The following is a 23,306-nucleotide window of genomic DNA, read 5'->3' on the forward strand; positions in this document are numbered from 1 at the left end:
TCTTTTTTTTTCGGTGGGGGGGGGGGCACGTGCCCCCTGTGCCCCCCCCCCCTCGTCCGCCCCTGCGCACTTATACTTTCTGCACCTTTTTTTTTATAAAGGTTTATTTAAAAAGCAGGAACATAATTCCCAATAGATAGTGTCTTGCAGTGCTTTCTATAATTAGCGGGGACTATTATTTTGTGGACCTTTTTCTGAACGCTACACAGGTCAGTGAGCATCAGGATAGAGTACCAAGGCTCATAAGGAATAGAAAACTGCTACATGCTTCTGATTAGTTTCTTCGTTTTAGTGTAGCAGTTTTAAGCTTGGTGTAACAATTAGCAATTGGTCTCACAATGTGGTATGCTACACCGAAACGCGAAAGAGTTGCAGTTGTCAGCTCTTTAGTTTCAGAAACATTGTAAAATGTTCAATCAAGCTGGGATCAGAATTAACAAGAGATTCTGTGATTGGTCAGATTTTAATTAACACTGGCGAGGTGCAGTGACAAACACTCCACCGGGTTCGAGCACACAAGGACATGATTACAAATTAACAAAGAAGTCTGTTTAAAATTTATTTGCAAACTCCTGCACTTACCGTGTATAAAAAAAAATTGAAATAGTAATATACCACCCAGCATTGTGGAGGAAGGAACAGTAAACTTAAAACAAAATGCCATAGATAAACCACTGGAGATTACATAATGATGTTCTCAACAAATCTCTAAATTAGTTCAAGTTGAGATCGCCCTAAGACATAGTATAGGTAATATGAATAGAAGTACTCAGCAGTAGTAGTAGTTTTTGGAACAGGCGTTTCTGTCTTGGCCTGGCCTAAGATGTGCCATTCTGTGGTTGCATACACTTAGTTTTATTTCTGAATTCGTCAAAATCGACGAATCTTTCTAACAATGTTGTGGACTTGCCCAGATTTGTAACACTGTCAGTGTCAGTGTTTGCTGCAAATGGTGAACATAACATACTCAGCATTCCATGAGAAGTAGATTTGTCGTGAAATTCGATAGCTTTTAACCACAAATTCGAGTATTTAGACATTGTTTATTTTGACTTTAAGAAAGCCTTCGATTCACTGCCACATAAAAGACTATTAATTAAGCTGGAGTATTATGGAATAACTGGAAATGTAGTGCGATGATTTTCTAACCAACAGAAAACAGAGAGTCAGGTAATGCGCATTCTGATAGTACAGATGTTTTAAGTGGAATCCCTCAGGGAAGTATTCTGGGGCCTGTTTTGTTTACAATCTTTATTAATGACCTACCGGATACAGTACAAAGTACCTGCAAAGTATTTGCAGATGATACCAAATTGTATGATGTACCCCAGCGATACCAAATAATACAAAATGACATTCAATGATAATCTCCAGAAATGGTCAGATAAATGGAACTTGTATTTTAACGTATCAAAGTGAAAGGTCCTGCATATCGGCAAAAATAATCTGAGACATGATTATTCCATGATGGTGAATGATGAAATTAAAACAGTTATGAAGTGCGAGGAGGAAAAAGATTTGGGTGTAACATTTGACGATCGCTTGAGTTTTGACAAACAGATCATATCCAAAACATAATAAATAAAGCGAATAAAATGCTTGGCATAATAAAGAGAACATTTTCCTATCTTGACAATGACACTTTTACAAAATTGAAAGCATTGGTTAGACCACATTTAGAATATGCCAACGTTATCTGGTATCCGTATTTAAAGCGTCAATCAGCCGCCCTTGAAAGGGTGCAAAGGAGAGCGACAAAGATGGTTAAGGCCTTGAAAAACATGACATATGTTGAAAGACTACGGGCACTCAAACTCCCGACCTTTAAATCGAGAAGACTCAGAGGCGACCTGATACAGACCTATAAAATCTTTCAGGGCATTAATAATGTCAAAGTCGAGTCTTTCTTCAAGAAGTCTACCACTGATGTAACAAGGAAAAATACGGACAAAATCTTTATTGAATTCAGTAAAACTAATATCCGGAAACATTCTTTTTCTAACAGAGTTGCACCATCATGGAACTCACTGTCTGATGTTAAAATGCACAAACCATTAACACTTTCAAAAATCTGCTGGACATACAAAAACTAATTATGACTGAGTCAGTCAGTCACTTTATTTACACGATAATTGATATCGACTAAATACGATTTTGAGCATGTTAATATGATTGACCTGCAACAAATTAATAATGAGATGGGACGCAAAAAAAGCCGCGAGGCTTATGGATATCAATCCAGTCCCTAACCACTACTACTACTTAGAAATACGAATCGAATGGTTACGTCCCTTGAATGAAAAAAAAAAGTTTTGCAAATGAAACAAAATTCTAAGTTAGAAGACTACTTTTAATTACGAATAAGACTCCATGAGTGGAATACGGGGTCCAAAGTTTGAATCAGCAGTACTTTAGAGGGGAGGGCGGATTGTCAGTGTGGAGTTTATGTGAGATAAACAAGGCCGGCTGCCGCATACATACATGTAACTTTCACTATCACTCATTATCACTATCACCGACACCCCCACCAGCTTGAGCCCATGACAAAATCCATATCATAATCAGCCCGCGCTGCCAAACGATGAACTGCACATTCATGAAGATTTTGCTCTTCCAGAACATCTGTGCAGGCAGCGAGTGCACAGTGTGTAAATCAAACAAAAACTTGGAAGTTGTAAGAGCCGCCATATTGTTCCAAACAACCGGAAATACGCCATCTGAGTACCAGATCCGTTTGAGAATTAGACAAAATCGAGACTGAGCCGGGGGAGGGGGGGGGGGGGGGGGGGGGGGGGGGAGGAGGAGGTGAGGGAAGAAATAGCCAAAACCGCGTTTTCAGTTTTTACTCTGAAAACTTATTGCTAAAGCTTCGTGCGGCCAGCTTCGCGAAGTATACTTCGCGCAATCGACTTCGCCCCGTTAGTTTGAGGCCGCGTCAAGTTCGGCTGCACTGGCTATATCCACGGCTCCGTGTCTCAAGACTCGATGCTATATCCACGTCACTGACGTCATCGTACGCAAGGGACACTACTCTCACCTTATATTTTCCTGCTTTCGGTTGGGTACTTCAGTTCACTGACTTCAGCTGTCAAATTTTAAAAGTCAAAATTTCCTTTTATTTTTAGATTACGAGTTTAGGCTCCATGAGTGGAATCAGTACAGGGTCCAAAGTTTGATGAGCAGCACTTTGAAGGGGAGGAGAGGGGAGTTTATGTGATAAAATGTAAACAAAGCCGGCTGCCGTCCTACCGTTGTGACCGGTGAAAGTTGCAATCTCAGCTCTATCAACGAAATGCGTTGGAGAAAAGAAGAGTAGAGCAAAAAAAAAAAAAATAAAAGAAAGGAAAGTTAAGAGAGGGGGAAAATAAGTCTACACATTTTTTTTTTTTTTAAAGAAATAAAAAAAAGACTAGGGCCAGGCTCGAACCGGAGGTCTCATAGACTGTTAGGCAACTCACTATCGTCTGAGCTCGGAGACAACATGTCCGTAAAGGGAAAAATAGGACTCTATATTTTGTGCGATACTTCCTGATGACTCGACGAACTTTTCAAAAGTTGCACATGAGTGTACTTCTGTAAGGCTTTCAGTTTAGTTTGCAGGTTGTCGGCATAAGAGTTGATTGTTTCCGACGTGGTAAAAACAAAATGGCGCTTAATAAGAGTGCCAACGCGAGGTTTTTCGTGCGACGATGACGTCAGTGACGTGGATATAGCCTAGGGACCAAAGACACGGACCCGTGGATATGTTCTGCGCGAACTTAGAACTGATCCGGTTTCATTCTAGAATGGACCGGGTCCAGGTTGGAATTCTAACCCTGCGCAAGTACAGGGGTGCCATTCTAGAATGAAACCCTTGAATAAAGGGGGCCGTAATGTTTGTAGGTAAGACAGAGTTGTCTTCCCTTGAATTATCTCCACCTGCACCTTCCCTTTGATAAAATGGGGCTGATTTGTCTACCCCTGAAAAAAATCCTTTGGCGATCTTGCGATGTCATGTCATGTCAAGAAAGTTGACACTCCTGAGTACGCAATAAACAAAGGCAGACCATAGCAAGGGGGACTACCAGGGCGGTATTGTTTGCAGGGCAGTTGTTTTTGTGATGAGAGCCGGTTGCGGCCGCTTGCAATGTCAGCGCTGTCTCCCTCTCGGAAATGTCCGGTTTTTTGACAATTTTTTTGACAGACAGATTGACAGACGGTCAGACCGACTAACCGACAGACAGACCAACAGAAGGACAGAGTGAGTTATAGAGCTGTTGTCACAGGTTTAAAAAAAAGTTGACATTATATCTTCACAATTCAGAAGACCAACTTCATGTATATGAATAAGATTAAAAGTTACAAGCGAGATCGGCAAAACACTGTCAGTCCGGAAATTTCCGTTCGTAGCGATCAGTGCTGAGTGTCTCTCAAAATCGTAATCACTTTCAGAACATCACAATCCCAATTCACGATGTCTTTGAGTAAAGTGTAAAAAACCCGAGAAAAAAACCCCAACCAAACACACAAAAAACAAAAACAAACAGAAAATCCACATGTGTGGCTTTGGCTGTGTGATAGTCTAACTGAAATGACTATTCCAACTTGGACCCAAATTCCAACCTTGCGCACGGCCGATTCTAGAATGGACCAGCAACAAGGGTTTCATTCTAGAATGGCACCCCTGTACTTGCGCAGGGTTAGAATTCCAACCTGGACCCGGTCCATTCTAGAATGAAACCGGATTCTAAGTTCGCGCAGAACAGAAATAAGGAAATAATGTCACTTGGTCGTGAGCCGAATTCTCAACGCTCGAGTTCAACATTCCCCCCATCCACACACACACCCCCCCCCCCCCCTCCCCGATGTTCACAAACAATGTTCTTACTTTCTAAACACTTCTTCAAAATCAGTAAACAATTTTTTTTTTAGTATTTTTGGAATCGATAAGAAATACAATGCAATCACAGATCAGTGTTGAATTTTAGCGTTGCGTGTTAGGCTACTTCTGCTCCTATCATCTAACTTGAGGCTCAGATTTGGCTGAACTTGCGGCAAACATAAAGAGTAATTTTAGTTACCACTCAAATTTCGGAATGAACTGTTCAGATACGTTTCAGCTACATGGGGTTTAAAATGAAAACATCGAAGCCGCCATTTAAACAAATCTTTTTTAACAAAAGCTGGAAACAGCTACGTCAACCAAAACTAGCCTTTTTTCCGAAAAAGGGGACAATCATGGCAGGCATTTTCCTCGATCAAATGACCAAATAAAATATTTTATTTTGGAGCTCAATATATCCATTCATTTCATGAGTTTGAATTTTCCTTGGAAAAGCTACTTTTTTTTTTGAAAGTCCATATTAATGACCCATAATTGTGATCTCTGAAGTCACAACGCTAAAGTTCCACATTAACTCGATTTATACCTGTTTGAAATTCTCATCATCAAACAGTCAATTTGTAAAAAACAAAAAACCAAACCCAGATTCAACAAAGTAATACAAAAGAGACGTTACACAATTCAGTAAAAATTCATATCGCCTAACAACCCTGACGCCGGACACTGTAAATTTGCTTCAAATATCACCTCCCATCCCAAACCAACCCAGGCCGATAAAAACTGCAGAAAACAAATTAATTCAGAGCCAACTTGATTTTTTGGGGGGTGATGAATGCAGACTTTCGGGAGAAAAAATCAAACATAAACTCACACAATTTGAAAACACGTCTCTTACCTTCGAATTCTGGGAACGCACGATCGTCTGTCAAAAAGTTTTTTCCCGCGTCGAATTTGGATTTGCCGAAAGGGGGAGACAGGTTTTTCATCGTCAAGGTCCATTCCATTAAATGTTTGTTAATCCTTTCTATTTCAGTCAAAGTTGTTTAAAAAAGAAGTTTAAATGTTGTCTGAGTCTAATCATCATTAACATTTATGGAAGGCGATGCAAAATAAATAAATTATTAACTAAGCTCGACACCCCTCGCAAATCTAGATTCGGGTCAGTCCATTGTGGCCATTCAGACGCATGGCTTCTCAAGACCCATAGCACGCCGTTTAATTAATGATTGTGGTGGGGGGGGGGGGGGGTCGGTGGGGTGTGGGGGAGGGGTGGTAAGTCTGTTGGGAGAGAAAAACACAGAACTCTGTGGAGCAACGGAGATACAGTCGAACCTGCTCACAACGATCACTCCAAACGATCCCGGATTTTGCTTTTGTTCTCTTTTCGCCCACATGTGTACATAATGGCCACGTCTGTCGGTTTTCCTCAATCCTTTACATTGGGTTTTTTTCAGACTGAACATTTGTATGCTGTTACTTGGGATTCATAACAACTTGCTGGTGCGATACTAATCGTTAATATTGAGCACTTACTGCTCTTTCAGGGCCGGATCTGGGGGGGGGGGGGGTGGGGGGTGGGGGTTCCTGGGGTTCCGGAACCCCCCCCCCCCCCCCCTGGCCATCCAATGTACCTCTCAGAGAGAAAAAAATGTGGACTTTGGACCCCTGCCTTCAGTTGGAACCCTCCCCCCCCCCCCCCCTCAAACGAACTTGGTCGGGCCCTGCTCTTTGGCTGAGCTACCTGCGGCAAAACTGTTGCGTTCCTATCCATACTGGTGCGTTCCATTCCTTACTGTGTGTTCCACTGAGATTCCATAGTGTGCGTTCTATTCCTTACTGTGTGTTCCACTGAGATTCCATAGTGTGCGTTCCATTCCTTACTGTGTGTTCCACTGAGATTCCATAGTGTGCGTTCCATTCCTTACTGTGTGTTCCACTGAGATTCCATAGTGTGCGTTCCATTCCATACTGTGTGTTCCACTGAGATTCCATAGTGTGCGTTCCATTCCATACTGTGTGTTCCACTAAGATTCCATAGTGTGCGTTCCATTCCATACTGTGTGTTCCACTGAGATTCCATAGTGTGCGTTCCATTCCTTACTGTGTGTTCCACTGAGATTCCATAGTGTGCGTTCCATTCCTTACTGTGTGTTCCACTGAGATTCCATAGTGTGCGTTCCATTCCTTACTGTGTGTTCCACTGAGATTCCATAGTGTGCGTTCCATTCCTTACTGTGTGTTCCACTGAGATTCCATAGTGTGCGTTCCATTCCATACTGTGCCCATTTCATACTCAGTGTATCCAAGGTGACATTCACGTGCATACTGAGTTCTGTTATATAGGGACTAGAATTAACTTTATGACTTGATTTGCGCACACGAAAGCCTCTCATAATAGGAAAATAGTATTTAGTACACATTTACACGAAATAAATCCTCCGACTTATTTGTTGAATAGTAAGTGAGATTATAGTACACATACACGAGTCGTCGTCGTATCTGACTTGGTCAGTCTTTTACATGGGATGAGACCATCCCTCAACTTGGTCAGTCTTTTACATGGGATGAGACCATCCCTCAACTTGGTCAGTCTTTTACATGGGATGAGACCATCCCTCAACTTGGTCAGTCTTTTACATGGGATGAGACCATCCCTCAACTTGGTCACCTACCAACAATGAACAGCCAGTACGCAGTGTCAATTTTTTCAAAGAATTATTTCGGAAATTAATTAATTCATTAACAACAAATTCCAACTGATTTTTGGTATGTGACCAAGTGGGGGATAGTCTTATGTCACATTTACTCTAAAGAATTGGATAACAAAAAAAGACAATCGATTTATGCAATATGTTAAGCCCTGTGTTCGTATGTCTTGCTAAAACGAGCTCTATCCGTTTCGGTTTACAGTTATCGGCTCGCCAGGCTTTAGTACTGACCTTTGTTGATGGCAGATTTTTGGTTTTCCGTTTCGATCTTTTCGTTTCAGGCCGCTCACAGATTGACTGTGTGTGTGTGTGTGTGTGTGTGTGTGTGTGTGTGTGTGTGTGTTTGTTTTCGACACAGCACACGACAAGTTATGCAGTGTCTGCGACAACTAGTACATAATGTGCTGGCAGGGTCAATTGTGGCATATTTTGCGACACGGCGTGCGACAAGCTGTGCGAAGTCTGCGACAGGCACCAGCCCTGATCAAGTTGCGGCACAGGCCCCCATTTCGTGGTCCTTTCCAACAGGTGTCAGTGTACGACTATAGCTGCACCCCGCGACACTGCACTCGACTGAACCTCTCTCTCTGTCTGCCTCTCTGGCCTGCCAACACGGGTCGGGAACAGTTCTGGAAACTGACAACCCAAGACGGCCCAGCTTGCAAAATTAATGTTCAGAAATTCAAGAAAGGCGAATGGAAGTTTATAAATTATGTTTAAAACACACTGCTTATAAAGATGGTTTCTCTCTGTCTGTCTGTCTGTCTGTCTGTCTGTGTGTGTGTGTTTGTGTAATGACGATAGGCTCCGAAACGGCAGCACCAACTGAGACCGCAATTTCAGAGTATTTACTTCGCCACTCAGCCGAGTCGTGTCATAAGGCAAAAAAAAAAAAATAGGTCTGTTTACGGTAACCCGACCGACCCTAGTTTTTTCGCGCGACCCTAGACTTTTTTTTGGCATTTGGGGAAAAAAAAATAAAAAATCTTGTTTTTTTGGCAAAATAACGTAAAAATATGGTTTTTTGGGAAAAAAAAAAAAAAAAAAAAAAAAAAAACCCAACCTACCGACCCTATTTTTTGGGCCTATGTTACCGTAAACAGACCTATTTTTTTTTTGGCCTAATATGGTACTTTCGGAAAATCAAACCTAAAAGGATTCTTAACAAGTGCTGACCATAAATGGGTCGAGACACACCCGCCCTCCATCCAGTAGAATACACCACTTATTAATAGTTCCGGCGTGACATGGAAGAAAGACGGAAACCCAAAGCGATTCTGATTGGTCGAGACATTTTCATCGTCTGCACGGCAAAACAGGGCACAAGAGAAGACGAATGACAGCAAATGTGCCTTTCCATCACATTTCAAGCATAAACTTCCATCACATTTCAAGCATAAACTTCCATCACATTTCAAGCATAAACTTCCATCACATTTCAAGCATAAACTTCCATCACATTTCAAGCATAAACTTCCATCACATTTCAAGCATAAACTTCCATCACATTTCAAGCATAAACTTCCATCACATTTCAAGCATAAACTTCAATCCATTTTGGTTGCATATACATTTGCTCAATGATTGTAATGGAGGTTACTTACTTCGGAAATGGGGGTCCAAATTTGGCAGAATTCAAAACGTTCCTTACGAATGATGGATTATTATTAAATTTCGTATTTACTTTACGACACGTGTTAGCACAAATCTCCAAAGGTTTGAAGGCAATGCGTGTGCGAGTTACTCAAATGTACCATTTTTTGGTCTCATTACCCGCTAAAACGGCTTCAAAAACTGCCTTTTATGCCTGCTGAGAGGATTTACACCAACACCGCTCAGTATGCCGTAGCGTCCTTGGTGGACAAGATATTATGTGAACAAAACTGACTGATTTGGATGCAGATTTGATTGTTCTGTCTAAGGACATGCTAAACATGTTTCGTTTAAAGTAACACATGTGGCTGTAGCTCAATAATTAATTCATTTTGGTCACTTGTACAAATAATCTCATAAACGTCCTTTAAAGTTGATAGAAGGAGGATTGGCTACAGTATTCGAACACAGAAAAAAATTGTTGGTACGATATTTTCGAGAAAAAGAATTCGTAGGCCTAAACATTATTCAACAAGGCCTTTGGCGTAATCGTCACCGGAAGTCAAGGGAACTCCCTACTTCCGCCACTACTGCCGCTATCAATTGACAAGTACAACATCACTATGTCGTCGCCATCGGTAAGTTTCAAAGGCCGTGCAATAACTTTTCGCCCCTAACTTAAGTCTATTTAGATTTGGGATCCAAAAGTGTTCTACATTATCAAGAAGAAGAAGAACTGGAAGCAATCTGTCGACATGAGAGTGACAGAGTGAGAGTCATTCATGTCACTACCGCAAAAACCGCCCCACTCGCATTTTCTGAGTTTGACGGTAAGAGTAAGCATACTCGTAGATCTTGATAATTATAAAGGGTAACAGCCTTCATGAACTTTGGAGCATAGGCTGTATGCCTCTTAGCTTCTTTTTGCTTTCGATGGGTTGCTTCTAGATCTGTCGTAATCCCTGTAGCACTACATCAATCATTCAATGTACTTGTGGACTTTTGCTCAGAACATGTAAACAGCATAAAGTACTCGGTTGGTTTTTAATTTTCTATTATTCCTTGGTCATCACTTGTTTGATGGATGATGCCCTCCTTCCCTCTTTGCTCCCTCTAGAATCATGTGCAAAGAATGTGACAGAAGAAGACTTTGACTGTCTAGCAGTCCTAACCTAAGTATTTCTCTCATAACCCCACCCATACCCCCAGGTGTGTTCTCATATACATTAGTTTGATGAGAAAATTTGCTAGTAAAAACTGGTTTGGCACTCACAGATGACAAAAAGAGTGGAGAGCTTACCAGATGTATTTCTACATGCTGAAGATACAACTAATTTATTATTGTTGATTTCAGACAAGCCGGAGTGATCATGAAACAGACTCACCTGCACCCCACAGAGGGAGAGGAAGGAGGAGAGGAAGGGGAGGGGGAAGAGGAGGTGGTCAGCCTCAAGAACAAGATCAGGTGTGTTTTCATGTCCATTACTTTGAGAACATTTGCTATTTTGGCTCTAATAGATGAGACTGAAGAGCTTACAATTAATTATATGAAAATTAGTTCTACATGCTGAAGATACAACTATTTTATTATTGTTGATTTCAGACAAGCCGGAGTGATCATGAAACAGACTCGCCTGCACCCCACAGAGGGAGAGGAAGGAGGAGAGGAAGGGGAGGGGGAAGAGGAGGTGGTCAGCCTCAAGAACAAGATCAGGTGTGTTTTCATGTCCATTAGTTTGAGAACATTTGCTATTTTGGCTCTAATAGATGAGACTGAAGAGCTTACAATTAATTATATGAAAATTAGTTCTACATGCTGAAGATACAACTATTTTATTATTGTTGATTTCAGACAAGCCGGAGTGATCATGAAACAGACTCGCCTGCACCCCACAGAGGGAGAGGGAGGAGGAGAGGAAGGGGAGGGGGAAGAGGAGGTGGTCAGCCTCAAGAACAAGATCAGGTGTGTTTTCATGTGTACATTACAGTGAAATCTGTGGTATCCATACTGGTCTTATCCAAATACCCTGTGATATACAACTGGGGAATTACCCAAATACGTATTACTTAGTCTGAATCTGACCTGTGGTATCCAACTACCTGTGGTATCCAACTCTTTTTGTCTGGGCCCCTTCGTTGTTGGATACCACAGGTTTCGCTATAGTTTGAGGAGAAAATGTGCTAGTTTGGCACACATAGATGAGAGAATTGGAGAAGTTACCATTAGATGTAAATTAGTTCTTCATGTTGAAGACACAAATGTTTTATTAATGCTGTTTTCAGACATGTTCCACAAGTAACGAAAGAGGAGGAGACAGGGGGAGAGGAAGGAGGAGAGGAGGACGAGGGGCGACAGCACAGCAGCGGGGCTCTTCAAGTGGCAGGGGGAGAGGTGGTCGAGGGAGGTGGGATGTGGCCGGCATCCCCACTGCGCAGCAGCACAGGAATAACTTGCAGGTGTGTTTTTAATTAATTTGACATTATTATGAGGAGATATGAATAGCAAAGTCTTTCGCATGTATACACAGATAATGATAACAGCACACATGTTTCATTTTAAAACATGTTTGTTGTCTTTACATTATTACAGACTCAGATCCAACAGCTGGATATTGCACAACTGCGACAACTGGCCCTCGACCTGGCTGTTGCACAACCAGGTCTTGTTTTTGACATGCTTGGTAAGTAACTTCTGCTTTATGGTGTTCTGATATAAGTTTGCTCTTGTCATTATTGTGGTATTTTGTGTGAGCTCTCTATGTAGTATTTTGTTTCTGCATTCTGCTGAAAGTATTTTTTCAATGGTTTTGTTGTTGTTGTATACAAAAAACAAAACAAAAAAAATATATTTACATCCATGGTGCATTATTGATTTTTTTTACTTTGACATTGGTAATCATAAAATATGTATCATAAATTAAGAAATAAAAATGCTTTCTGTTGAAAACAGCCGATCAGTCGTCTGTGCCAACACCTGCACCATCACCAGACCATGCAGCCTGGCCGGACTGGTGTGTGTGCCGACATTGTCGGCACATGCCCACACCTGCAGAACGGATCTGCTGCCAGCGCCGCACTCAGTGCATATCAAGAATGCCTGTACGTATGCCCATTTTTTATATAAAAAAGTATTTATTAAAAAAATATTTACATGAAAAAAAAGATAAACACAGTCATGGTCAGATTGTGTACTTGTGCAGGGTAATATAGTTGTATGTAATGATATACAGTGGAACCTGCTAGTACTCATACTATAGTGGACTCTATTATTGTGATTTTCCACTTATAATGAAGAGGGTTTTTTTCCCCCTTGGGTTCTCTCTGTTAGACAAAAATCTAAACTGTAATAGCAAATTTCTTTTAGTGAACGACTTTCCTCTTCCCTTGAAGTTCACATTGGTATGTAGTCCTTGGAGTCCAATTATTATTATTTATTTATTTTTGTATTTCTTATTTTTGTATTTGAAAAAAAATGAAATTTGGATATTTACAACGCGCTTTATCTTTGCTGTGTAGGAAACTAAAAGCGCGGCAAAGGTCGCACTTTACCAGGCGCCCCACTCAAGGCCCAACAGGGATTCGAACCCGGGTCAATGTGATGTGTTGTTACTTTGATGATTACAATTATTATTTCTTTTTTCTTTTGCAGGAGATGAACATCATTTTACATCCGTTCGTGCTACACCTGAGCAGGAGGCAGCGGGTGGACATTTTGGTGTTTGCGGAAGAGGGAGGCGAAGCCGCCTCCAATCGCCATGCTGCCTATCGCCAGTTTGTTTTCTGGCAGCATGGTCGTTTGGGGGCTGGTAACAGGAGGGCTATCCCTTCATGTTGTGTGTGGGCCATTCGGGATACTTACCCCAGTCCCAACAATGTTTATACAGGATACATTCCAGCGCGCTTGCAGTAGATGGGGTAATTGCTCTTGAATACCGACACACAACATGGAGGGATATTTTTCGTCTGTCTCTTCCTCAAGCACCAAAATGTCCTGAGGACTTGGACATGTTTGACTTTTAGTTTTCAAATTTTTAATTGCCTCTCTGTATGGTTGTAACAGCTGTTTGATTGTTTCCATGGGTTTTTGCACACATTACTTTTTGAGTGCAAGAAAAATATTACAGAAACATTTTGTCTTGAAAATGAGAATGTTATTTTGGTTGACTAGAAAATTATGTTAAAATGGTTTCTTCAGCTGAGCTGTTTGTTTTGTACAAGTTTGTGTTCATTTACTTTGTATGTACTAGTATGACTCCACAAGTTAATTTTAATAAATGTATATTTGACCAACAACAAAACAAGTTCATGTGCCAGCAGTGACACAATGTCATATCATGTAAATTATGCTGTCAGATTTTGAAATTGTGTAATTCTGAATACAGAATCTGAATCACTTCCACTTTTTGTAATGGGTTCAGAAAAAGAAACATGATGTTATTGTTTTTAAATTTATATCACACAACAAACACACAATAGTCTTTAGTCATTTTCAAAGTGGTGTACATCCCTTTATCTGCAGACAACAAACAGTTTCTGTCTTTGTTTTTTGTTTTTTTCTTTTCTTTCAGCAGACATACTGTTGCACAATTACCACACCACAACGCACTCATAAAAACAAATGAACAGACAGACAAATATCAAGTATCGTTACCACCATTATTCTCATATTGTTTCCAGGTAAACATGTACAAAAGCCAACTAAACAGATATGCTAAGTCACGCTTGCAGCCACACATAATAAGAATATACTAACACATGTTGTACAAACCCTCAGTCTCTCTCGCACACACATTAGTATCATGAATAAACAATTATTGTACACAAGCAATATTTTCAACTAAACAAGAAAAGAAAAAAAAAACATGATCACCATGTCACAACCACTCCCTCAGTCCCTGCATTGAGAGGTGGGTTGTCGCTGACATTCCTTTAATTATAATGGGAGGTACATTTTCAGCCGAACATTCCAACATGCTCAATTATAATATGTGTTGCAATGTGAGTTTCTTGTGCCTGCAGCCATTCTATGCCGCCTGAATCTAGCCTGTGAAGCAAAATGTAGTCTAAGGCAATTGATATCAATTTGAAGTGAAAATCATACAACACAGTCTCAACTAAAATGATACAGCTTTGGAAACTATTGATAAATGCTTTTCTTGCAAATTTAGTCTGCCAATGTATAATCACAAAGTTATTACTATTTTTCAAAGTTATTATTAAAATCATTATTCGCCAATGTATACAAGAGCCTCCCATCTATATTGGTGAAATAGCGCAATTTAGGGTCCATGATAAGGCAGCAGATTAAATTAAAAAACTAAACACAGCCATGCCATAGAACTATGCGGGTCTATGCATTTTTACTGGTTACCCACACATACAAACATTGCTGTCTTGAAAAGGGCCTTTCAAAAGTCCACTGGTGTCATATTGTTGTACCTCTCCACATGTCAAAAACAACTGTAACAGAACCGCAGACAAAAAGGGAGGTAATAATTATCCCACTTGACACTCTTTCCTTATGTTCTGCCTCCTTTTGGGCTACTACCAGCTCAACTGCTACCGTCATTCAGGTAAAACGAGATTTTTTCTGTGCAACAAGTTCACTAGTTGGAGGTGGGGAGGTTGCTGCCAGGTGTGTTGACAGTCTCCTTGGGTCCTCTTGTGCCAGAGGTTTTTTCCTGTGCAGTGGCAACGGGTCTTGTAGTCTCATCTCCATGATTCGCAGCTTCAGGGCTGGAATGTGGTGGTAGGTCTTTGGGACCTTCACAGGGAATACCGACCAGCGGCCGGTTTTCTTATTGAAGCATCTGTGATACCTATCAACATAGAACAAGAACAATTATGACTAAAATGCTTGACACTAACCCTTGTAATGGCCTTGAATGTCATAATATAACTAAACATGCCAAGGACATGATCATACATCTAGAACTTGAAGCCTGAATTTACATGTTTGGCCTGTGAAAAAAACAAACAACAAAAACATTGCATTGAGTGTGTTTCAATACATGTACTTACTTCTTTCTGCCATCCTTTGAAGTCGCCAAGGGTCGACCAGCATGAGTGTTGTGGTCCATGGCTGCCAACAGAATCCTGGCTTCATAAACCGGAGGTGTGTACGCAAACCTTTTGCCCGCATACATCAACAAATGTTGGTGAAACACCTCCAGGGGGCATGTGCTCCTGTATGTAAAAAGAAAGTATTATATATAATGGTAGAAGTGAACACGCTTATCATTAAATATTTTACAGTGATGTTCTGCTGATACTGTAGCGATAGGTTTTCTTGTTTATTTACCTCACTGTATGATATAAATCAACCCTGTTACAGCGAAATTCTTATATTCACTATAACAGAGTTCCACTGTATAATGTTGGCCAGCACACATCAGTATGAGCACTACAACTCCTGATTTTTACATCGAGTATTAGTAATTACAAAACCACACAAACAAGTTCATACTTGTTGCACCCACATAATCTCCTTTCATGCACACTGTAAACAGTTCCCTGATTTCTCCCTCAATAGTGAGTAATAATAATCTTCTAACCTGTTTGTGATGACCAACTCTGCTTTCTGGATCAGAGTCTGGTCTAAGACCACAGAGGCGAGCTGTTTCACTAGGGCACGGTCTTCCTGAGGATCAAGCCAGGCCCTCCCATCCTCCCTTTCCCCGCCCAGGTCTTCATGGTCGCAGCACCAGGCACCAGCATCCCAAGAATGTATGTTGCAAACATGTTGCAAAACTCCTCGCCACATACCCTGGAATGGAACAGACACATTCAGAAAACTATACATGCCTGATTTTTTTCAAACTATTGAAATTAGTGCATAATTGTGATTGACGTGCTATTATTATTTGTAAATGAAACCGTACAAATAACCAAACAAGACAATGACCAAACAGGTTACCATGAACTTTGTCTTGGTGTCAGCCTTCTGGCAGCAGAACCAAAAGTGGTTCACTATCGAAGGGATCCACTTTTGCAGCTTGCGACCTTTACTGCCTGCAGCAATCTAAGAAGAAAATGCAAATGTAAAATGTAAAGATACACACACAAACAAACCAAAGAAAACATGAGAAAACCAATAAAGCATTCACAATATTTCAAAATTGTATCAAACTATAACACAATTACAACATACGTACCTTGGCTAGCTTCTTGCCAATATTTTTGGCAACATGCCACACATCAAGGGAATGTTTTTTTCCGATCGCCTCTTTTTGACAAAACAAAGAACAAAATATATTCATTTGCAATATCAAATATTTGGTGCATACATTTTTAAAATGTTTGCTAAAATGACCAGCCCAAATTAAATGAAAAGGGCTTAGCAATGCACACATAATACAATGAACAACAGCTGCTAAAGAGACAATAATGGTGACACACTCTAAACTGTATCCCCAAAGTGGGCAAGAGGTATATTATCTTGAAATTAAGCATTCTAACTCACTGCACTGTCCATCCAGATGGGACTGATGTATGTATAGATAATAAATGTTGCATAATAAATTACCGCTAACATATAATTGACTGTTAATCACACACACACACACAAAGGGGGGAAAAGAGGAAACAGAACATACTCATATCTGCAGCTATTCCCACATGGGCATCAGTGACGACCTCATCAACAGTGGTGTCCACCCGTTCACCTTCAAGCACTACCTCATCCAGTGCCCTCTTAAATCCAACCCTTTCCATGTTCGTGGATTTTCGCTGTGTTTCCCGTTTGTCCACACACTGGACAGAGAGAATCTTTGTGGTCTCAGCCTCCATAAGAGTGTAGCTGCAGTACTGTGCGCAATGACCTATTTGAAAATTCAATGCACCATTAAAAAGTAACCATTTATGATGAAACCTGCAAACAATATTCTCTGACCGGACATCAAAATTGCAAGGCTTTTCTAAGCTCAGTTGTTTGTTAACATGGTTACGAGAACACAGGCAAGCCAATTACTCAAGCGCCTAGACTATATCATTCTACATGATGGTAAATAGCACATTCTAATATTCCAATGACTATGTAAAATTGGGGACATGGTATATATTGGGTCATTGAATAATGCAGGTCTGCAATAATCGTACTGACCTGGTGAATCATTGCGTCCATCTCCTGCACACACACACACACAAAAATGGAATGACATAACAAAATAAATGTTCAATAAAAAGTGCTCTGCCGTCACTTGACAACAGGAAGTCAATTTCAGTGGGTTACATGAAAATGTAACTTTTTCTTTCAGTCTATTTCTCAAAAGCAAGCACGCCTTGATACAATGTCCAAAATTGAATATTATGTCCTGCATCACATCATGTTTTGCTTTTGAGAAATAAAATAGAAAATATAAAGTTGATTTTAGACATTCATTTCAATATTATTGTGGGGTTGGGGGGGTGGGGGGTGGGGTTGGGTTAAGTCTACAGCATTGGATACATTATATTTCTGAAATGGCACAACAGTGACAAAGGGGTCAAACATAAATCACAAAAGAACAACAAACACTCACCCAGAACAACCAAATTTTGCTCTGCCAATGAGTCGAAGATGGCTCGTTGGTGGTCCTTCCATGTGTCCTTCACAGCCTTTATGATAAATGGAAAACAAAGTTATATATCTATATTCTTGTGAGTTGGGACAGTCACTGAGGGACACACAAAGCAAGAATTTTGCCTCACAGACTAGACTATGTCAACTGTTCTAGACAACAACAAAAAATGCCATACTTGTTACAAAACATCTGAATACATAACGAGAATGGGTTGCTTTTAGTTTCTAAACATCATTTGTAACTAGGGTGGCCGGTTGGTTCTGTGGTGAACACGATTCCCCAGGGATACAGCAACCCGGGTTCAAATCCCCGTTGGGCCGTGAGTAGGGCGCCTGTATAGTGCAACCTTTGCCGCGCTTTGAGTTTGCTAGAGATAAAGATAGAGATCAATAATAATAATAATAATAATAATGGACATTTATATAGCGCGTTTCTAGACAATCTACTCATAGCGCTTTACAATATTTAAACAGGTAAAAACAAACATGCATAGATATTAACACAAACTGGCAGGCAAACATAAACAACACAACTATCAATATCCAAATTCCATTTTCTTTCCATTTTATACACACACATTATAAATTATTTTTTAACTGTTTTTTAATTACCTGCACCACATAATGTTTCTGGACAGCCTGGTGGAAGGTAGCACCAGGAAAGGGCAGGTTCAGCACCTTCGCCCACAACGCCAGCTTGGCATAATTATTTCCACTTAGGAGGATACATGTGCTGACTAGAAAATCACCACAGTGAATTTTGTTGGGCAGGGTGGGCTGGGCACACCATGTGTGGCTCACATGGCCTTTCACACATTCCTGAAATTCACAGATCAGATTTGAAAAAAACAAAAATGCAAATGACTTTATAAAAATTCAATGTGTCACTGTCAGTAGGATTACTAGGAACATATACATGTACAAACATAATGAGTTGATGAAGCCTAAGTGCATTCTGAAATCTGAACCATCATGCCACATTTAGTGCTGTTAGACTTAGTAGTGTCCAAGATAAATTCAACATTTTAGTTTTTAACGAATGAACGGCCAGACGGACAGATGAACCAGGTGAGTACATAGACTGACTTTTGCTTCGCATGTGAGTAAAAAATAAAATGTTCTCACCCATCTGAGGTACAGTGCTGAGCCTGTGAAGCCCTCCTTCACGGCAGGAACATGCTCACACCCAGCAGTGGAGCATTTCCTGATGCTCACAGCAGCCAGTGCCTTTAGTTGGTGGACAAATGCTAGGCACAGTGTGCTGTTGCAAATGTCCTGGCACTGGTCTGCTGTGGCTATCCTGGTGATGCCTGGTCCTAACTCCACCTCCTCCGCAGTGTCAGCATCACCTGTCTCTTCGTCCTCCTGCTGGCCGTACGCCACCTCCTCAAAGGCCACCTCGTCTGCCTCCTTGGCATACTTTTCATCCCTGACACATAGGAATAAATAAAAAATAATAATAACATTCAGTGTGCAATACAGTCTGATGTAGATTAGACTTCCCTAGAAGAATGAAACCATTTTAATCATTTTACAACATAAATGTATAAATTCATGTATACATTACATACAAATGAAATAGATTAGAATTTGTTTTATTCTTACAAAAGCAACACATTAATAAGAAATGCAAAACATACACATCCATGGTGAGAAAAAAACTGGCGTCTTGAGATTCCAGCTCGATATCATCGACATCAAAGTCGCTGTCATCACCATCTAAATCACCATCACAGGTTAAATCACTGAATTCAACAGTGATGCTGCACAAGAGAGACATTGAAAACAAAGTTAGCATCACTCAAAATAATAATGTAAGTTGTCAACTGACAAACAAGAAAAAATGTGCCTGCAGTGCCAATCTATAATACTACTACATGTATCTCCGAAAACATTAAAAATCATCAAATGACCTTTATTATCAGAATATTCTCATTGTTTGTGTGTGTGTCTTGTTTTTCATCATTATTATTTTCACATGGTTCTTTACAAATTAGCTTTTTTAATAATACTACACTTACTTGAGAGGGTTGACAAAGGAGCGGTCAATGTTCTGCCTGTAAACATAAAAATGGTAATTATAATGTATTAAAACATGCAAACAAGAACTAGATGTACTGGGTAAATCAAAACACCCCTCAACAGTATCCAGTTTCTGTTGACATTACATTTCATTATCTTGAAAAAACAAGAAGTAATAATTGGTATAACTAAACCAGCAACCAACTCAACAATCAACAATAGTAGACACTAATGACTGCCGTCATTGTAAACTGAGGTAACCGGCTGGTGTTGATCTCTGGCCGACAGTTTGCCAACTCAACTCAAATGCAGATAACAAACAATGACAAGCTTACCGTTTTGACCTCATCCCTTTCCCTTCTTTGGCAGGCTGATCAGTCCTATAATTGAAAAAAAAAGTTATTTATAAATATGATTTGACTATTTAACACACCTTGAATCAATCGATAATGTGAACCCACTGGCACTTGTGGAGACGATTTAAAGTTTAGCATTTAGAACTTTGTAAATAGATAGCGGTTTTTGATTTAAACAAGACAGTTATTTGTGCAAGGGAGACAATATACAACCGGTGTAACCAGCCAACCAAAATCAACACTGCACCATGTTCAGTAAATGCACTCACTTTTCAATCTCAAGTTCTGGCTCCTCCTCGAATGGCTCCACACCTGATAAAGGTGTACTGAAAAATGTCAAACAATCAACTCTGACCATCACCTGATTAAAATGTGTTTAAATGCATGAAACTAGCAAACTGACAAACTGAACAAAATCTGAAACCAATCTTCCCAACATTTCTTTTTTAAGTTTTTGTGAACCCCATTTACTGTCAATAAACGGTCTATGAGTATGAGTATCAATTTACAAAGTACATATATATATTTACCACGGCTTGGACGAACTAGGGACAGAGGAGAGGTCGGGGGTGGTGCTGACTTTCGCTTGCTGCAGGAGCTGCCCTGGGGTGGAAGTTTTCTGCGGAGGCTGTTTAGCAAAGTCTGGTCTCTGCACAGCTCTGTTGAATAAGAACAAAAACAAAATCCATGCACTTTGAAATAAATTCGGTTCCTACATTCACTACACCCAGCTGAGCAAATTGGTAAATGTATCAGAGCTCTGTGTAAAGCTGACTTTCACAATGTATCAATTGACACTGACCTGCTTTCAATATCCCAAGTAGAACATCCTGGTTGAGGGTCAGTCAATGCGGCCTCTTGAATCTGTTGATAGCTAAAAGTAAAACATAAAAATAAGTCAGAAGTCAATACAGCGCTAATTGACTGAAAAAAAAAATGAAACGAATGTTCATCTATAATTATCAGTTTACAAAATACATTTACCACGGCTTGGACGAACTAGGGACAGAGGAGAGGTCGGGGGTGGTGCTGACTTTTGCTTGCTGCAGGAGCTGCCCTGGGGTGGAAGTTTTCTGCGGAGGCTGTTTAGCAAAGTCTGGTCTCTGCACAGCTCTGTTGAATAAGAACAAAAACAAAATCCATGCACTTTGAAATAAATTCGGTTCCTACATTCACTACACCCAGCTGAGCAAATTGGTAAATGTACATCAGAGCTCTGTGTGAAGCTGACTTTCACAATGTATCAATTGACACTGACCTGCTTTCAATATCCCAAGTAGAACATCCTGGTTGAGGGTCAGTCAATGCGGCCTCTTGAGTTCGTTCGTACCTAAAACAGAAAAAGAAGTACAGTAGTCAAGAAAGCACTGATTGACTGGAAACAACACTTTGGTTTTGAAACGAATGTTCGTCACACTGTCACTGTAAATTATTATTTGAAAACATGGTACTCAAAGAGAAAACAAAACAAGCAAATGACAAGAACAAAGGAGGAATTTGAATTGAATTTAAACGATACTTACGCGTCCATGAGGATTCTAGAAAGTTCCGTGTCTGCTTTTGATCTGTTGTGAGGTTTCAACAAATGAGGTGTCTTGGCAAACACCTGTCCTCGGAGGGCCCCCCATCGTTCGAATTGGCTGGTCAAACAAACTTTCAATTTCTCCCTCAGCTTTTTCTTTTTTTTCTTGGCCGAAGCCGTGCTTGCAACTCTGGCAACAGGCACAGCAGGTGGAGTAGGAGGCAAACATACTTTTGGAGGCATAGATCGAAGACGATCTTTCACATCTTGAGAAGCCATCTTTGTTTGTAGGGGAAATCCGTTTCCGGTAAATGTTCTAAACATAGAATCGCCTCGCTATACACTGTCACGTGACTGTTCTAAAAATATCACGGCGAAGGGTATGGGTTTATTTCGAAACTATCTTCAATTATTGATTTCTGACAAACTACAAAGATTTGAATAGCCCCAGTTGGTAGAACACCTAATTTTTATACGCTGCAACAGCTGAAAAAGCCTTAAACCTATGGGTTGAGCTCAATGGGAGTCTTTAAGCAGTTTTCAATTTTAACGCGGGAACCTTAATTTTGTGAATTTGATGTTGGGGTGTGTCTGTGTTGTAGGTTCCACTGTATCGACACTACGTCATGTAAACTCAATCTGTTTTCTGAATACGTTAGGGGAATAAACGGCCTTTCCAGCCATCAATTTGCTTTTACGATAAACGGCCTCATCAGAAATATCCGCCCTCAAACGCATGTGTACAGTTTTTTATGAGGAGTAGTGTAGATCTGGCTTTTTCAATGGACAGACAGTAGTTCTATTGGCTTTCACGACATGCAGGTTGGACCGAAGGGAATTACACATATGTTAACCAACTGGTACGTTGAATGACAATTGTCAACCTGCACTGAAACTAGCTGCATGAGGTCTCGTCTATTTATCAGCCGGATAACACTGGTTATTTTAAATTGTCAATTTGGCGTGTTCTTGCAAATTCAAAATCGTGTACAGTTATATCAGTTGTCTCGTTTAATTACAATGAGGAATGACGAATACAGAGGAGGGGGGAAGAGAGAGAGAGATAGAGAGAGAGAGAGAGAGAGAGAGAGAGGAGAGAGAGGAGAGAGAGAGATACACACACACACACACACATACACACACACACCACACACACACACACACACACACACACACACACAGCGAGAGAGAGAAAGAAAGAGAGAGAGAGAGAGAGAGAGAGAGAGAGAGAGAGAGAGAGAGAGAGAGAGAGAGAGAGAGAGAGAGAGAGAAAAAGAGGAACTCAGAACTCAGAACTTTATTACATAAGGATAAAGGTTTTAGGCTTTGCCTAATCTTCCAACCTGTCCTTGGAGCAGTATACAAAGAATATAACTGTAAGCAAAAGCAAAGACTGCGCATATACCTCATCAAAGTATTAAACTAAAAAAACATCAAAATAATGGTCGAGTTTAAACATAAAAAATATTGGACTCACAAAGTCATATAAAACAAAACCAGACACAAACAAACGTAAATGTTTTTTAAAATTTCTTAAAAAAGTACAGCAATGTATTACCGAACAGGGCCATATACAGCCAGCTAAAGTTTCAAGAAGAAGGGGGAGGGGGACGAGGGATTACACATTCAGATTAACTACATAATACAATATTTTTGGTTGTGTGTACCCGCCTTGCCATCATGGTCAACGGCCGCTTCCAGTGTCTAAACAACCCCCAGCATC

General features: G+C 40.4%; 2 protein-coding genes across 2 annotated transcripts; one reads left to right on the top strand and one right to left on the bottom strand.

Annotated features, from left to right (window-relative positions):
* Nucleotides 1–10,976: 10,976 nt before the first annotated feature.
* On the top strand, nt 10,977–13,550 carry LOC138950603 (uncharacterized). Its single transcript, XM_070322308.1, has 5 exons — nt 10,977–11,086; nt 11,407–11,580; nt 11,714–11,804; nt 12,074–12,222; nt 12,773–13,550. Exons 1-5 carry the CDS (start codon nt 10,992–10,994, stop codon nt 12,777–12,779), a joined length of 516 nt encoding a protein of 171 aa, XP_070178409.1. The 5' UTR covers nt 10,977–10,991; the 3' UTR covers nt 12,780–13,550.
* Nucleotides 13,551–13,760: 210 nt separating this feature from the next.
* On the bottom strand, nt 13,761–22,100 carry LOC138950602 (uncharacterized). Its single transcript, XM_070322307.1, has 19 exons — nt 21,585–22,100; nt 21,320–21,391; nt 21,046–21,174; nt 20,864–20,935; nt 20,592–20,720; nt 20,331–20,387; nt 20,041–20,085; nt 19,705–19,740; nt 19,324–19,446; nt 18,809–19,112; nt 18,296–18,502; nt 17,643–17,718; nt 17,225–17,248; nt 16,719–16,943; nt 16,278–16,348; nt 16,040–16,144; nt 15,678–15,889; nt 15,145–15,309; nt 13,761–14,942 (listed from the first exon to the last, which is right to left on the bottom strand). Exons 1-19 carry the CDS (start codon nt 21,905–21,907, stop codon nt 14,693–14,695), a joined length of 2,625 nt encoding a protein of 874 aa, XP_070178408.1. The 5' UTR covers nt 21,908–22,100; the 3' UTR covers nt 13,761–14,692.
* Between the last annotated feature and the right edge of the window lie 1,206 nt (nt 22,101–23,306).

This window comes from Littorina saxatilis, linkage group LG16 (assembly GCF_037325665.1).
Source record: "Littorina saxatilis isolate snail1 linkage group LG16, US_GU_Lsax_2.0, whole genome shotgun sequence".
NCBI lineage: Eukaryota > Metazoa > Mollusca > Gastropoda > Littorinimorpha > Littorinidae > Littorina > Littorina saxatilis.